The sequence below is a fragment of the Gopherus evgoodei genome, chromosome 6 (assembly GCF_007399415.2).
Source record: "Gopherus evgoodei ecotype Sinaloan lineage chromosome 6, rGopEvg1_v1.p, whole genome shotgun sequence".
NCBI lineage: Eukaryota > Metazoa > Chordata > Testudines > Testudinidae > Gopherus > Gopherus evgoodei.
The window spans coordinates 8,068,425-8,084,573 of NC_044327.1; the positions used below are offsets into that span (position 1 = coordinate 8,068,425).

Consider the following 16,149-nt stretch of genomic DNA (forward strand, 5'->3'; position numbering starts at 1 on the left):
CCTGTGGACCCAGCTACCACAAACTATCAAGTTACAGTGGGAGTACATCAAACTGCACTACAGAATGTGTGTGTGGAAGCTGGGCCCACAGGGCCAGTTAGAGCATAGCACTTAAATAGCTGTGTAAGCAAGCCCTGGTGTTTACACTGAAACACACTCCTACTGTCACAAAAGTATATACATAAAGCTTTGACTCACGTTAAATAAATGATATCTCACAGCTAAGGCATATAAGATATAATATGTAATATCCCGTAATAGGTGAGTATTTTCACTAACTCACTTGGATCACTACAACAGAGACTAAAGGTTGTAAATCATGTGAGTCCTTTCTGAAGAAATAAATGGAGACACTAGGTTTCACATGTGCATTTAAAATGTAAAGCCAGCATAAAAGTTACATTGCTTATAATTGTCAGTATCTAGTTCAGTTATAAGAATGTCGTTTATTAGATTTTAAAAAGATCCTTTTCCCCTTTGACAGTTTAGAGGTCATACCTGCTTATTAAAAAGATTCTCCATTATAAGAGAGAGGTTTGGAAAAGCTTAATACACAAGCTTCTTTGGTATTTCCCATGTAAATTCTTCTCTTCCAAAGTGCACATAACATGCAGTCTGTTGATATATTGGTCTCTTCAAATCCAGTTCCCTGCATAAAAAGAAACAGAAGTATTTTTTTAAGTCTACCACAGCACAAGATACAAGTATATTAATGCATCAAGATATTCTGATGCCTCTCTCATACAAACAAGTGGAATTTTGTACTGCCAGTGCAAACTATAATCTCTCCTCCATGAAATCATCCAGATTTATAAAGGGAACAGCAGCCACAGAATGGATTCAGGGTCCAGTATTAGCACTTGAAAACCAACAGTGTAACTCCTGAAAGTCTAACATCAGAGGCAATATCAGTATGCAGCTAGTAGCAGAAACATACATTCTTAGTTGACATCAGGCATTTATGTATCATCTACCAGGTGGTTATGACTTTGATCACCTAGCTCAGCCACAATGTTCACAAAATGTGCCTATGGACTTGAAATGTTTTTCTCCTATGCCTGTGCAAGTCTGTGGAAGGATGCTTTATTCATTTTAAATTTAACATAGGGTGTATTCAAATGTAGCCATAACACAGTCAAAGACAGATCATATCCTCGTGTAGGAAACATCCAGGAAAGGACCTTTGAAGGACAGTACTTCCACACTAGTAAGTCTAAACACTAAATGCCAATTTTCACAATGATCATGGGTTCTGCCGATGAATGTTTTCCAAGCCAGCTAGTTTTTGTCTACACTAGGGTTTTGACCTGATAACACCCATCAGTAGATAGATGCCAGCATAGCTGCCCGGGTGCAAGATGCTAGTGACAGGCAAAGCAGCTTTGTGCACGGGTGGAGCTTAACCCTGCTTGCAACCAGGGTAAATTGCATCAGTGCAAGTCTAGTGTAAAAAGGGTTTACTGTGTCTATACTTGAGGTTTACAGCTACTGTAATGGTCAATCCCAGATGTAAAAAATTTATTAAAGCTAATGTTAAAAAAATTATATAATACGAAGGTTGGGAAAAGTGAGTTTATAGCGCTGGGTATAGCGCTTAGATTATCCACAAATACAAAATTAGTTTTTAAGTTATATGATACATAGAGTACATAATCAACAATAACCCAAATGTAGATGAATAGATTTAAACAATACAGTTTAGATATTAGAATCTCAATACACGGGTTCATCACTCATGAAAAGTTGCACGGAGATTTGGTTGTGGAAAGCAAGTTAGACAAATGAGTGGAGATTGTCCCTCAGTAATTGAGTAATTAGGTTCATTGTCCATTTAGAATATACAATTCATGAGCAAAGTATTTGTTAATTTCCTGACTCTGCTTCTCATTGGCACTCCAGTTCATCCCTTCTGGTACTGCCGATGTCCAGTGATGTGTTCTATGTAGATGTCCCTCGACCACCTGATGGCGTCCGACACCATGAGTTGCTGCATCAGCCAAGTGTAGCGTTGACCAATTCCTCATTCTCTCAGCACTCGCTCTTACTGGGGTCCCATGCACTTAAGGCTCCAACGATCAGTGCATGTGTCTGGACCTGGTAACCTTAGCTCTCTAGGTTTCGGTCAGAGGAGCGTATTTCTCTACACTGGACTTGTGTCCCAGTATCAGCCAATGTCTGAATCAATACGGGCCCTTACTGCATTTCACTGTAATGAAAGCTTCACTGAATCCAGGCTCACTGTACTTGTTAATCTTTATTTGGAGGGTTTATGTTGAATATAGGTAATTGCTTACTCTACTGTTCTTAAGCTAGTTTCCTCTTGAGCACCTTATTCAAAGAATATTAGGGTTGGAAGAGACCTCAGGAGGTCATCTAGTCCAATCCCCTGCTCAATGCAGGGCCAACACCCACTAAATCATCCCAACAGGGCTTTGTCAGGTTGGGTCTTAAAAACTTCTAAGGATGGAGATTCCACCACCTCCCTAGGTAACCCATTCCAGTGCTTCACCACCCTCCTAGTGAAATAGCGTTTCCTAATATTCAGCCTAGACCTTCCCCACTGCAACTTGTGACCATTGCTCCTTGTTCGGTCATCTGCCACCATTGAGAACAGTCTAGATCCATCCTCTTTTGAACCTCTTCAGGTAGATGAAGGCTGCTATCAAATCTCCCTTCACTCTTCTCTTCTGTAGACTAAATAACCTCAGTTCCCTCAGCCTCTCCTCGTAAGTCATGTGCCCCAGCCCCCTAATCATTTTCTTTGCCACCTCTGGACTCTCTCGAATTTGTCCACATCCCTTCTGTAGTGGGAGAACCAAAACTAAAAGCAATACTCCAGGTGTGGCCTCACCAGTGCTGAGTAGAGGGGAATAAATCAGTTCCCTTGATCTGCTGGCAATGCTCCTACCAATACAGCCCAATATGGCATTGGCCTTCTTGGCAAAAAGGGCACACTGCTGACTCATATCCAGCTTCTCATCCACTGTAATCCCCAGGTCCTTTTCTGCAGACCTGCTGCTTAGCCAGTCAGTCCCCAGCCTGTAGCAGTGCATGGGATTCTTCCTTCCTAAGTGCAGTACTCTGCACTTGTCCTTGTTGAACCTCATCAGATTTGTTTTGGCTCAATCCTCCGATTTGTTTAGGTCACTCTGGACTCTATCCCTACCCTCCAGTGTATCTACCGCACTCCCTAGCTTAGTGTCATCTGCGAACTTGCTGAGGGTGAAATTAATCCCATCATCCAGATCATTAATATTGTCAGGATTATTGTTCTGGCTATTGCCCAAGCCTTGAATAACTAAGGTAAAGTGGAACAAGTGCCAACAAGATAGCAATAGATCTTCAAGCTGGAAAGAGGCTTTGTGGTCCAGAGCATGCAGGAGCCAATATCAGGACCACATATCGTACCAAAAGAAACCAGGAGTACTTGTGGCACCTTAGAGACTAACAGATTTATTTGAGCATAAGCTTTCGTGGGCTACAGCCCACTTCATCAGATGCATAGAATGGAATATATAGAGATATATATACAGAGAACATGAAACGGTGGAAGTTGCCACACCAGCTCTAACAGGCTAATTAAGATGAGCCATTCTCAGCAGGAGGAAAAAAAACAACAACTTGCAGTACTTAACATTTGGAGAAGACTACTTTAAAACAAGATGTAAGGGCCTGATCCAAAGCCTACAGCAATCAATGGAAAAAATTCCTATTGACTCCAATAAGCTTTGCATCAGGCCCTAATTTAGAAGATGCTAATACTTAAAGGCCAAGTTAATGAACAATAAAGCAGCAAGACTGTCACAGGGTGGGGTTCCCTCAGCATGGATTCTTCATTGCAATCAGACCTCACACACTCCTGCATAGGTTCAACACCATGTGCGTTATTTACAACGTGCTATACAAATGCTTGTGCCCCACAGCATAAGGCTTCTACTTTCTCCTCAGACACAGGGTGAGAAACAGGGAGAGATCTCAGCTCTTTCTCCCACAGGAGCATTTTGACCCTTCTGTCCCCACCTTGTTCGTTGATAATCATCCAGTTTAATCAACCAATTATCTGCTTAGTTTGGCCCATGTGGGGACAGTTGCAGAGCACACAGAGTGATGAATAAGCCTTAAGCTATTTACACTCTGCCACAAAGACTCCAAAACTTTTGCTCCTTCTTGAGTGGAACAGATCACCTGTAGTGCTCAAAAGAGTGAAAATGGATTGTGAGGAAGGGATTAATCTAGCCATATGTATTAAACTATGTTGCATTGGATGTTAGTAAACCAACAAAAATAACAGAAGTCAAGAGGGCCTGGGTGTTATAATAAAATAATAAGAATACAATAAGAAATCACTGAAGACATCAGCTTATAAACAGCAAGAGAGAAAACAGCAAATAAGAATTTAGATTGAGTCCAGTCTGAATACTGGTCACTACCACAGGAAGGATATTACTTTCCAGAGTACAGTATATAATAGACACTCAGGCCTAGACTGACACCTTTATCTTCAGAAAAGCTATAAAATGCTGTCCCCTGAAGTATACTATGGAAGTGATGATCTTACTCAACAGGTCTGCTCCCTCTGTGTATGCAAGAGTTAACAGCTGATTGAAGAGTAGTAAATATTTAAAGATACTGGCAGAAAGTTTCTCCATATTTTGACATTATAAATTTGGAAAGAAAATTTTTTGTCTGATTATTTAAGGTACTGTGACAGTGCAGGACTCACCCCCGCAGCACCTCCTGCTCGTCATCCAGGGAATCAGCTCTTCCAGCCTCTAGAGTGCCCTCTGCAGGCCAGTGTCCTGCTTGCTGCTGGCCCCGTGTCCCTCCTGGACCCTGGTGCCCCTTTTCACTGGGGTTCTGCCCCTCGCAATACCCTCCCCCCAGTCTCTATGGGCCTCCCCTCTCAGGGGAACCCCCAACCCTCTATCCCCACCTTGCCTCAGTCTGGGCTACTGCCAGTCATCATCAAGTCCCCACTCACTGGGGCAGACTGCAGTGTAAAAGCCACTTATCATAGGCAAGGGGGTTCGGACCTGCTGCCTTCCTCTACCTCCCAGTACCAATATGGGCCTTGGACCAGGCCCTGCAGCCTGAGGAGTTGCCAACCTGGAGCTCCCCTGCTCCTCTGGCCTTTCCCCAGCCCTGCTTCACTCCCAGTACCCTTTCTGCAGGCAGCCAGGCCCTGCTCTCTCCCTACCTGGAGAGAAACTTCTCTTGGGCCTCTGGCTCACAGCCTTTTTATACAGGCCAGCTGTGGCCTGATTGGGGCATGGCCCAGTTGCAGCCGCTTCCCCAATCAGCCAACCCCAGCCACAGCCCTCTCCAGGGCTGCTTTCAACCCCTTCTATTTTAGGAGCAGGGTAGCCACTACAGGTACATAAATAACTTAAGTGATGGCTAAACTACAGAGCTTACAGCTGCATCAGTGAAGAACTCTTCCGTTGACTTAATTATTCCAGCCCCCATGAGCAGTAGTAGCTATGTCGGCCACCCAGACCTGAAGGCAGAGCAGAGAGCAGCAGCTGCTGGTGGGGTGCCTAGCTCTGAAGGTAGCACCATCGAGAGCTGCAGGAGCAACACTGAAGTAAGGGTGGCGATGGCGTACCATACCATCCTTACTTCTGTGTTGCTGCTGGCGACAACACTGCCTTCAGAGCTGAGAGCCTGGCTAGCAGCTGCCACCCAGCTCTAAAGGCAGCACTGCGGAGAGCAGCAGCGCAGATGTAAGAGTGGTAAGATCACAACCCCCCTACAATAGGGTTGCGACTCCCTTTTGGGTCAGGGCCCCCACTTTGAGAAACACTGCAGAGAAAGTACACATTTTTTGTGGGTTGGTCACGGCATAAATAGCCGCGTCATCTGTGAAATTTGCTATTTATGTCGTGACCAACCCACGAAAAATGTGTGTTTGCTCTGCAATTTAAGTAGACTCCTAAAACATGGGACTAGCTGGCTGCCTTTTAAACCAAGTTTAGTCAGCTTCAGATGGGCTTTATAAGATTGCAGCACTATTTTTAAGGTTGGCTCTTTGTTCTAGATCACTAGTTGGGTTTTCACCTCATTATCAAACCAAACACTTTCCTGAAATGGAGAAAATATTTGCAGTAGCTGGCCCAAAAATCCACCTCTCCAGAAGTAGATGTTGACATGATGGCTAGCAACAGCAAGTACTGGACTGCCACTTTCTGAAAAGGGCCAGATTCAGATGTATTCAACTTGAGTAAGGGTTATTTATTCCACAGACAATCTCACTGATTCAGTGGGATTATCTGTGAAGTAAGTATATCAGAAGCTGGACCATAGGTAGCAACACCCTGTGGAACAGCTGCCACAAAGGAGAAAGTGCAAGGAGGCCTCATTATAGAGCAGTCCTCTGTAGAAGTGGGAGTCTTCAGATGAACTAGGGAGGTAGGAACACTAGGTAACCCAGTGGCAGATGCTGTTAGGCAACCCTGTCTATGACATAGAGGAACTGTACTGACGTTTAATTACACTTTGACATGCATACTACATTACCCTGGTCATGAGCCACAGTGAAGTGCAGTGCACTGCCATGGTTATAATTAGGGCCCCACCAAATTTGTAGCTGTGAAAAACATGTCAAGGACCATGAAATCTGGTCTCCCTTGTGAAAGCTAGTCTTTTGTGTACTTTTACCCTATACTATAGGCATAAAAGTATACAAAAGTACACAGTATTTCTCAAACTGGGGGTCCTGACCCAGAAGGTGGTAACAAGCCTACTGTAGGGGGATCGTGGTATTGCCACTCTTACCTCTATGCTGCCTTCTGAACTGAGCGGCCAGGGAGCGGTGGCTGCTGGCCAGGCACCCAGCTCTGAAGGCAGCACTGCTGTCAGCAACAGTGCAGAAATAAGGGCTGCATAGTATGAACACATCTGCAAAATCTGCTAGTTAAGATGTGACCAACCCATGAAAAATGTTTCATTTCCCCACAATTTAAGTAGATCCCTAGTTATAATCATATGTAAGCTAAGATGTGTGGCCACAAATTGTACCAGAACTGAACAGCATTATCACCTTCTTACAAGCTTGGTAAAAATATGCAGTATAGCCAAGTTTTATGGGCAGGATGTTTTAAACCATTCTACAGGGAGGACCTCACTTGAGGACTGGTTTTAGGCCTTCGAGTGGAGCTGTTTGTGTAGAGGGGAGGACACAAAGATGGCGCTAATGGGTATTTTAATGATTATAAATTGTTTCAGAATCAGGAGTACATGAGCCAAAAACTTGAATTTAAATTGTTCAACTGTCTATTGTACTAGAGTGAACCGCCAATGTGTGTAAGTTCTCCAATGGGAGACAAACCTTATAATGACTCCAAGGCGTAGATCTAAGTTTTTCTGTACAATTTCAAGCAGCTCTTCTTCTGATCTATCTGAAGTGCCATAGTGGAACACGGAAACGGCTAGAGGATGGCTCAGACCCATAGCATAAAACAGCTGTAGGATACACACATCAAATCAAGTGAGAAATTGCAGTTCAATTCAGCACTCTTCTGCTTTACAAAAATAGAGACCTATCTAGTTTTAAGATTCCCTGCAGTACAGATAAGTATTTCCTTTAGGACCTGTTTTTAGTATTCCATTACGGCATGCTCCTGCTGTATTGTGGTCTGGAACCTTCCCCCAGTCAAAACAGCTAGTATTGGGCCAGTGTTGCTGCGGTCCATAGGAACTACCATCTTACCCTGAAAATACGCCATACTCAGGAACTAGGACTTGGAAGGGGGTTTAATATGGGAAAAATGGGTCGCCTTTTTGCTTCCTTATGATGTATAAGTGAAGCTGGGAAGATTTGTTGTTTCTGTTTGTTTACATTAGAAATTTAACTCAACTATCCTGTTTGATTGGAAGACTACGCTTGACTGGGCAAATATTTGACAGAAATGCTATGCAGGTGAAACCAGAAAAATTAAGAGGGGAAATGCTTTCTACTTTTGACTGGCTAACTGAACTCAAACACTTCCAAGGATAGCCCTTCTGCTGAAGAGTCAACACCTCCTTCCTCTGTTCAATCAAGGGCCAAGAGAGCTCAAAACTCAACTCTCTGGGTCCCAAGAGGAAAACCACCAATAAAACAGGAAACACTGATTTGAAAATCCTGATATTTCAAAAGTAAAAAAGCAAGGCAAAAGGGCAACCTTGAGTTTGGCAATTTCTCACTTTTGGTGCTTTACTTTCTCATGAAACATTGTTTGATTGCAACCTACAAAACTATTAGATCTTTGTACACCTATATAATTGCACCTTTATGTATTCCTGTACATGGAATTTCTGTCTAGCATGAGCCTTCTGTCATGCTATGTGTCTGCGATGCACCTGCTGCAGCTACTGTGTCTGGAATTATGGGATAGATGTCACAGACAGAACAATAGTTAAGTGTACTTTGTCTCTATACATTGCACTGATTTTCCACAAAAGTTGGTTAGCATGGAAATAATTTCCAGAGCAGAGTCAGTTCAGCAGGCAGAGACTCTTACGACAACACTCAACAGCTCCATGACAGTGATAACACTCATTTCAGTGTCTATTGATAATTTCTTTCCTCTGACTGACTGCACCGACTACCCACTACTTCACAAGACCTTAGCTGCCAGTTGTACGTCTGTGTTCTTCTCCATCCTCTCTCCCCATCGCTATCCCTTACCTCTACTGTTAATATCTGCTGTTGCCCTAGTTTCCAATGTACTAATCCCCTCTTGCCTCTCCTTCTTTCCTGACACCTGCCTCATGAGGGATGGCCTTTTCAAACGCACGTAGCATTGGCCTCATTATCAGGTCATTGCAGGAACCAAGGGTGCTATGAAACCTCAGCTCAAGTGTTTACCTGTGGAACAGCTCTGCCCTCTAATGTATATAAGGCTGTAGTGTGCTGAATGAAAGCCGATACACAGCAGTCACCCAGAACAATTACGCATACTTGCTGGTATTGCATGCTGCCTAGACAATCATCATGTTTTATTTGTTTTGTATTAGTTTTGGGCCCAGTCATGGCCTTATGTGGTAATATCTGTATGAGGGTCAGGCAACTCAGCAGAGCCCCACCCAAAAACTACAGGGCCCAAGGATTCATGCATAAAGAAGGAAAACAGAATTTAATGTAACTGTACAGAAACAAGGCAAGGCAGACAAGGTGCAGGGAGTGAGACCGAGCTCTTGCTTCTGAGTGCATATATTTTTCTCCACACTCATTCAACTCATGGTTTTGTCTCCTCCGTATAACAATGCAGTGTTACTACTGCAATAGAGTTCTATTGTATAAAAAAAACATGTTTGAAGTGATGATTGCAAAGTCAAGCATGTACAGGCTAGGAAATGCCCAAGCAACCTTAATTCGCCCCCCCCCCCGCCCCCGGGCACATGCATTATGATACTCTTTAATTCCATGATCACGTACAATTTTTTCTCCCGGACCCCTGCCCAATCAAGTGCACAGGATGGATGGCGCTCACTTCGTGAATAATCTTTTGTCCTCATCTTTCTATGTACGCCCACCTCCCCCTCCCCCTGCACTATTTATTGCTCAGGTTAAGATTTTGTCATAGTTATTTTTAGTAAAAGTCAGGGACAGGTCACGGACAATAAACAAAAAATCATAGAAGCCCATGACCTGTCTCTGACTTTTCCTAAAAATAACCATGACAAAATTGAGGAGAGGGGGAGGGGGGAAGGAGAACCGAAGCCCAAGCAGGGAGGGATGAGAGCTTAGACTCACTGCAGAAGGTGGGGTCTAACACCCATTGTCGGTGGTGACTGGAAGCTGCAGGGGGCCTCCTCCACCACCTGCAGCAGCAGAAAGCTCCAGGGTCCCCCCGCCGCCTTTGGTAGCTCAGAGCTCCAGGGCCCAGATCGGCTGACCACGTCGAGGCTGGAAAATGTTACAGAGGTCTCCAAAAGTCACGTAATCCATGACTTCCATGTCATAATCTTACCCTTATTTATTGCCCACCCTCCAAAGCCTGCACTAGTTACACAATCATCAGTTACTCGCTGAAGTATCTGAGTGCTTCACCAACAAAAATACATTTCATCTTCACAACACCCCACGAGATAAAATGGTGTTTACAGAGGAGAAACTGAGATGGATTAAGGCCAACCTTTTCAATGTTTACTAATGTTGGGAACCCAGCTACAGATGATTAAGGGCTAATTTTTCAGAGCAGAGCTCCCATTGACCTCCCTTGCAGTAGTAGATTCTTAAGTGGGGCAATCAAGAAGTGTGGAAGATAATCAGTGGCCACCTGTGAATGGTTTGGTTGAAGTGAGTTGCCCAGCACCACAGGAATTCTTTAGAGGGGCAGGGACAGAATCCAGTTCTTTGGGACACCATTTGATTGTTTTTGCCTAAGACCATCTTTCCTCTGCCGGTAATTCTTTACCTCATTCATTACATATCTTCCAACTTCTGAAGCAAATGAGCCCACAATCCTAAGGACAAAAGCCTTATTAATCATGCAGCCTGATTAATTTCCTAAATACCATCTATCCTTTGTACTGATCGAGTTAGGGGGTCCAGTGGAAAATAGTTAAAATACATGATTACCTATTAGAGAAACAAGGTGGATGAAGTAATATCTTTTATTGCACCAACTTCTCTCACCACAGAAATTGGTCCAGTAAAAAAATATTACTTCACCCACCTTGTCTCTCTCATATCCTGGGGCTAACACAGCTACAACAATACTGCAAACACGATCACACAATATCTTAATCATGCATATGACCAGGGAAACCAAATAAGGATGCACAGGCAGCCTTCATTCTGGTATTTCCTAATTTTGGAATGCTTGACTTTGCAACCTTAACATTCTTTTCATGTCATTTTGGGGATGTAATTTGCATTTCCATAAAAAGCAATCTGAAAAAAACAAATTTTTGTCATGTGGAACCATACTGACTCTCATATGGGTCATGAGCAGGGCTGAGACAATAAGACTTTTGCCTTTTGAGGTAATGAGTAGAGAAGCACAGCCTAGTAGTCCTGTGTAGACCAGCCACTGGAAGGTGGGGGCAAGGTGGAGTTCACAGTTATTTGCTAGAGAATCAGCAACCCTGGGTTCAGTTACAGGTTCTGGGGGTAGGATGTTCTCTGTAGTGGTCAGACTCTTTGTCCCTGTCCCCCCAACATGTTGACTGTCCCCCTTTTCTTCAGCTCCTGTTCCAGACCTGGTTTTCTACTATTTCAACCCCCATCCCACAGCTTTTGTTGCTTTCAGCCTTCCTCTCCTCCTTATCCTTTTGCACTGTAATCAGGCTGCCTCCTCCAAGCTTTCTGGGTGGCAATAGGGGGCATTAAGAACATAGAAAGAAGGTCTCGTTGCTCAGTTCCAATACCTGCCACCACAGCGGTCTCCAGCAGCCAAGAAAAGCCATTGCAAGCTAAATCCTGCTCAGCCACCATGGCCCTGGAATGGAGCATGCTCTGGTGCTGGGGATGGCACATATACAGTCCAATCAGCATGTAGGAGCTATGTTGGGATAGAGCATGCTCAGTGCAGATGGAATCCTCATAAAACATAGCTGCCAGCCTCTAATATCTCTACTGAGGATGTGCAAACTGTGCTTTTTCAGAGGCTTGTAACTTGTCCAAATTTGGGTTTTCACAGGGACCACAGGAGGCACATCGACACCAGGGTGACCCCCACCAAACTTCAAGCCTTTTCTCCAGATCATTCAGGTGCCAGAGTTTCTCATTAAAGCTAAGCATTTAAAATGGGCCAAACAGCATTCTTCTTCAACCTCATTCTTGGCAATAACTGAACATTTTTTGCTGAAACTTACCCAAAAAAAATCAGTCTGAAACCTACACCCAGAATGAAAAACTTCAACCCAAATGGTTTAATTCTGGCAAAAGTATAAGCAACTGAAAACATGGTCTCATCATTCAAAGTGTTAGGCAGCCTAAAGTATAGAGATTGCTAAGAGAACTACTTATAGTGTTTTTAGTAGGGTATGCTTGCTCTTGATTTTGCCCTTCTTACCTGGATCAATACTCTTCTACAGAGACCAGCTTTCACTAGGGATTTTGCAACCCAGCAAGCTGCATATGCTGCTGAGCGATCAGCTTTGGAAGGATCTTTCCCAGAGAAAGCACCTCCTCCATGGGCTCCCCAGCCTCCATAAGTATCAACAATGATCTTTCGGCCAGTCAGTCCAGCATCACCCTGTAGGGCAAACAATTACACGTTGACTTGACAAACCCAGACTCTGTGTATAAATTAATTCCAACACCATTATGGATTAGTTGCTTGTCTTTATGTTAGAAACAAAATAAGCCTAATCAATGGGTTGCTATTTGTCTCTTTCTAGGCCGTTATTGGATGTAGCCTACGTGGGTAAGGTGGAATTTTATGTAGGATGTGCTACAGTTTGTACTGTAGTAACTATAAAAGATTGATACAAACACAGACAGTTTTTGAAAGACATAGTAAAACCTATTCTCTTTGTCATTTCCTGTATCCAGCACGGATGATAATGTTGGAACTGCTGGCCACGGAACATGTTTAGTGACGCTTGGTGGGATTATTCGCCCTTTCAAGGGGAAAGAGGAGTGGTTTACAGTAAAACTCAACTTCACGGAATAAGGCAAAAGGCTAGTCAGGATTTGCCTTTAGTTTTCTAGTGAAATCTGTACACAATTGACTAGACTGTACCTTGCAGGCACTGCCCCAGTGAGGAGCTGCATCACTCCAGCAAAGGTCATCTGACTCCCAGGCACAATGCCATCCAGTGCACACGGGGGTGCATGAACTTCAACCCCCCGTTTAAGAGGTACACATAGTTCCCACCTATGTAGCAAGATGCCTGGAGAAAAGGGAGAAGGAACATTGGCATTATTTACTTCCCAACCCCTCTGGGGAATTGTTATCACTGTGGGGAGTATCTCTACGGCAATCCGATACTCGCTTGAATTTGGCCATTTGTTACACCACTTGTATAAGGTAGGGAAGAGGTTTTTTATTTTCTTCTCCCTACTGCACACCCATGTAAGTGCCAACCAAAATCTTGCTCCATGTGGGTAACTGAAACACTGAACTAATTCCAGGTTCTGATGTACAGTGAGGATTAATACATTGTGTCTCAATCTTAAATTGCATAGCCATCCGGATAGCATTAACCATACAAATTACTGTAAGTGCTAAGCATTATAGATATTGTGAAATCAACTCAAGTGCTTCGAGTCAAGAATTTTAGCAAGTAATTTAAGAGTCAGTTTGTTTAACATAAAGTTCAACTTTCTGTAGTGATTGAAGTATATTTTGTCATTGGTAAAGATTCAAGAATCTCTACATATCCATTCTTGATTGGCCAAACAATTATAGGATCAGTGTGGATGCTAGCTTCCTCTCCTGATGATTGAGTATAAGAAGAAGTGACCAAGTTTCCTTAAAAATGTAGTTGTGACTTGTATTGTTTCACTAAATCGGTACATTTAATTGTTTTGAGGGAGAACATTTAGAAAGGACATTACAGAATGTAATCTCAGTCTATTTATATTAAAAATCTTTCGAAGTATCATACCTTAGGACCACCTTCTATAAACACTTCACTTGGAAGGAGATGATAGATTGTGTTCTCATCTAGATATTTTGCTGGAATCACTTCTTTGACAACTTTTTCCATTAGTTCTTTCCGCATTTGTTGTACAGGCATATTGGGTGCATGATGTACAGAGATCACCAATGTGTGTACATGGATGGGCTCCACTGCTCCATCCTTTTCCTTGTATTCCATTGTGACCTAAAAATCAGCCATGGAAATTCAAATCCAATATTCCCTGACCAGGAGGGGCATCAAACCCAAATGGACAATTAAAACAACTTCATATTTCCCTCTAATAGCAGAAGGAATAGAATTTGGTGAAATCTGATCAGAAAAAGGACTGGATGCTAGATTATTACTGGTGACACTGAGATTGAAATACAGACCTCAAAAAAGCCAAAAATAAAGCACTATCTAATTAAAATAAAGAAGGACCACTACAGAAGCATACATTCATCTCTAGTTGACTACAAAGAAACAAGTAATTATAATGAAAAAGAAGAGCTTGAGATCCCAGCCAACAAGCATTAAGGTCATTCATAGATGGGGCAGGCTAAAGTGCGAAGGGAAAGGAATTTAAAATACTGAAGCTCCAGCTATGGTTAAATTACCCTTTTTGGAAGAAGTTAATTCTAAACACTGAAATGCCGAGAGGTACTGTACACCGGCATTTCACACTGAAGTCAAACCAAGTTGCAAAGGCTTAGCACCTCTTGGAATTTGGCCTACATCTCTGCTTTGCCTTCATTCCACCGCTTCTTCCTAGTTACAGTTTGTAGACTCTAATCATTGGTGATACATGGCAGTGATGAGTGTGACCCGATTCAAATTTAGGGATAGATGCTGGAGTTCATGGCTACTGACTCCTGCCTTATGACAGTGGAATAAGGCTAGGGCTGTCAATTAATCGCAGTTAATTTATGCAATTAACTCAAAAAAATTAATTGCAATTAAAAAAATTAATTGTGATTCATCGCAGTTTTAACCCGACTGTTAAACAACAGAATACCAACAGAAATTTATTAACTATTTTTGGATGTTTTTCTACATTTTCAAATATGTTGATTTAAATTACAACACAGAATATGAAATGTATAGTGCTCACTTTATATTATTATCTTTATTACAAATATTTTCACTGGAAAAATGATAACCAAAGAAATAATTTTTTTTCAATTCACCTCATACAAGTACCATAATGCAATCTCTTTATCGTGAAAGTGCAAATTACAAATGTAGATTTTTTTTGTTACATTAACTGCACTCAAAAACAAAACAATGTGAAACTTTAGAGCCTACAAGTCCACTCAGTCCTACTTCTCATTCAGTCAATCGCTAAGACAAACAAGTTTGTTTACATTTATGAGAGATAATGCTGCCAACTTCTTTTATTTTTGAATGTAGGGTTTTTTTGTACATAATTCTACATTTGTAAGTTCAACTTTCGTGATAAAGAGCTTGCATTACAGTACTTGTATAAAGTGAATTGAAAAAATACTATTACTTTTGTTGTTACAGCACAAATATTTGTAATAAAAAATAAACAAAGTGAGCACTGTACACTTTGTATTCTGTGTTGTAATTGAAATCAATATATTTGAATATGTAGAAAAGACTCAAAAATATTTAAATGAATGGTATCCTATTATTGTTTAACAGTGCGATTATTTGTGCAATTAATCACAATTATTTTTTTTAATCACCTGACAGCCCTAAACAAGACATTAGTGAAACCCTGACTTATGTCAGGTGACTGCTCAGGAAATAAAGATCAATCTCTTACCAAAATTCCTTTGTCATCTATTACCTGCATCCTTCCCTTACCTGCGGTTTGCATGTATATGAGTGCCTACATGCCAACACTTTCTCATAACATGAAAGAAACCTGCCAAATCAATTTTTGGATTGATTCAAGTGCTAAAAAGGTCATGTATCCATATGATTTTCTTAACCCTTGACAACAATACATTCCCAGTGATATCCCAAAGTGCAATAGTACAATGCAACTTAATTTACCACCAATGAACCAGTGAAGTTAAATATAATCCTCCCTCTCCTCCAACAATTCCCCACACTTCCGATTTCCATCCCCCATTCAGTTCTCCTCTGTCTTGTGAGAACATATGTATACTACATTTTCTCCCTAGTAAGACAGTTAACTCTAACCACCCAGTTAGCAAACCCACTTATGACAGTACTGGAAGGCTAAGGGGATGACTAACCAGATATGCAGCCTGTGACTTCTAGGTCATTGCTTCAAATGTAGCCTGTGGCAGCACTGACTAAAAGATCTGGAGGCCTGAGAGAAGTAAGTGGGTTGTCCCAGTCCAGTTGCCTCACAAAACGTGTCCATACCACAAAAAACACCATCCTAGCTGGTACTAACTGATCATGTTAGTGTCCAGGGAGACAGGTGTGTTCCTCTCACTCCTTATGTTGGTCCCAAGAGTCATGACTGAGGCACTGGCAGGACAGTGTGGACCAGGCCATCTGTGCAGTGGATATGAAAATGCCACCTTCTGGCCTGTCTAATCTAATCCAGTCAAGCACACAGAATTCATGCCACTGCCACACCAGCTGTTCCTT

General features: G+C 42.3%; 1 protein-coding gene across 1 annotated transcript; it reads right to left on the reverse strand.

Annotated features, from left to right (window-relative positions):
* Positions 1–447: 447 nt before the first annotated feature.
* LOC115653471 (S-adenosylmethionine synthase-like) lies at positions 448–13,755 on the reverse strand. The gene is made up of 5 exons (XM_030566831.1): positions 13,565–13,755; positions 12,675–12,771; positions 12,003–12,185; positions 7,328–7,461; positions 448–649 (listed from the first exon to the last, which is right to left on the reverse strand). The coding sequence occupies exons 1-5, from the start codon at positions 13,753–13,755 to the stop codon at positions 547–549; spliced, it is 708 nt and encodes a 235-aa protein (XP_030422691.1). The 3' UTR covers positions 448–546.
* Between the last annotated feature and the right edge of the window lie 2,394 nt (positions 13,756–16,149).

Excerpts from the sequence above, each read along its gene's own strand:
- LOC115653471 (XM_030566831.1), bottom strand. The coding sequence starts at position 13,755 with ATGGAATACAAGGAAAAGGATGGAGCAGTGGAGCCCATCCATGTACAC. Across the intron at positions 12,186-12,674 it reads ACTGGGGCAGTGCCTGCAAG|GGTGATGCTGGACTGACTGG; the intron begins GTACAGTCTAGT and ends TTTGCCCTACAG. Across the intron at positions 7,462-12,002 it reads GTAGAAGAGTATTGATCCAG|CTGTTTTATGCTATGGGTCT; the intron begins GTAAGAAGGGCA and ends TGTATCCTACAG.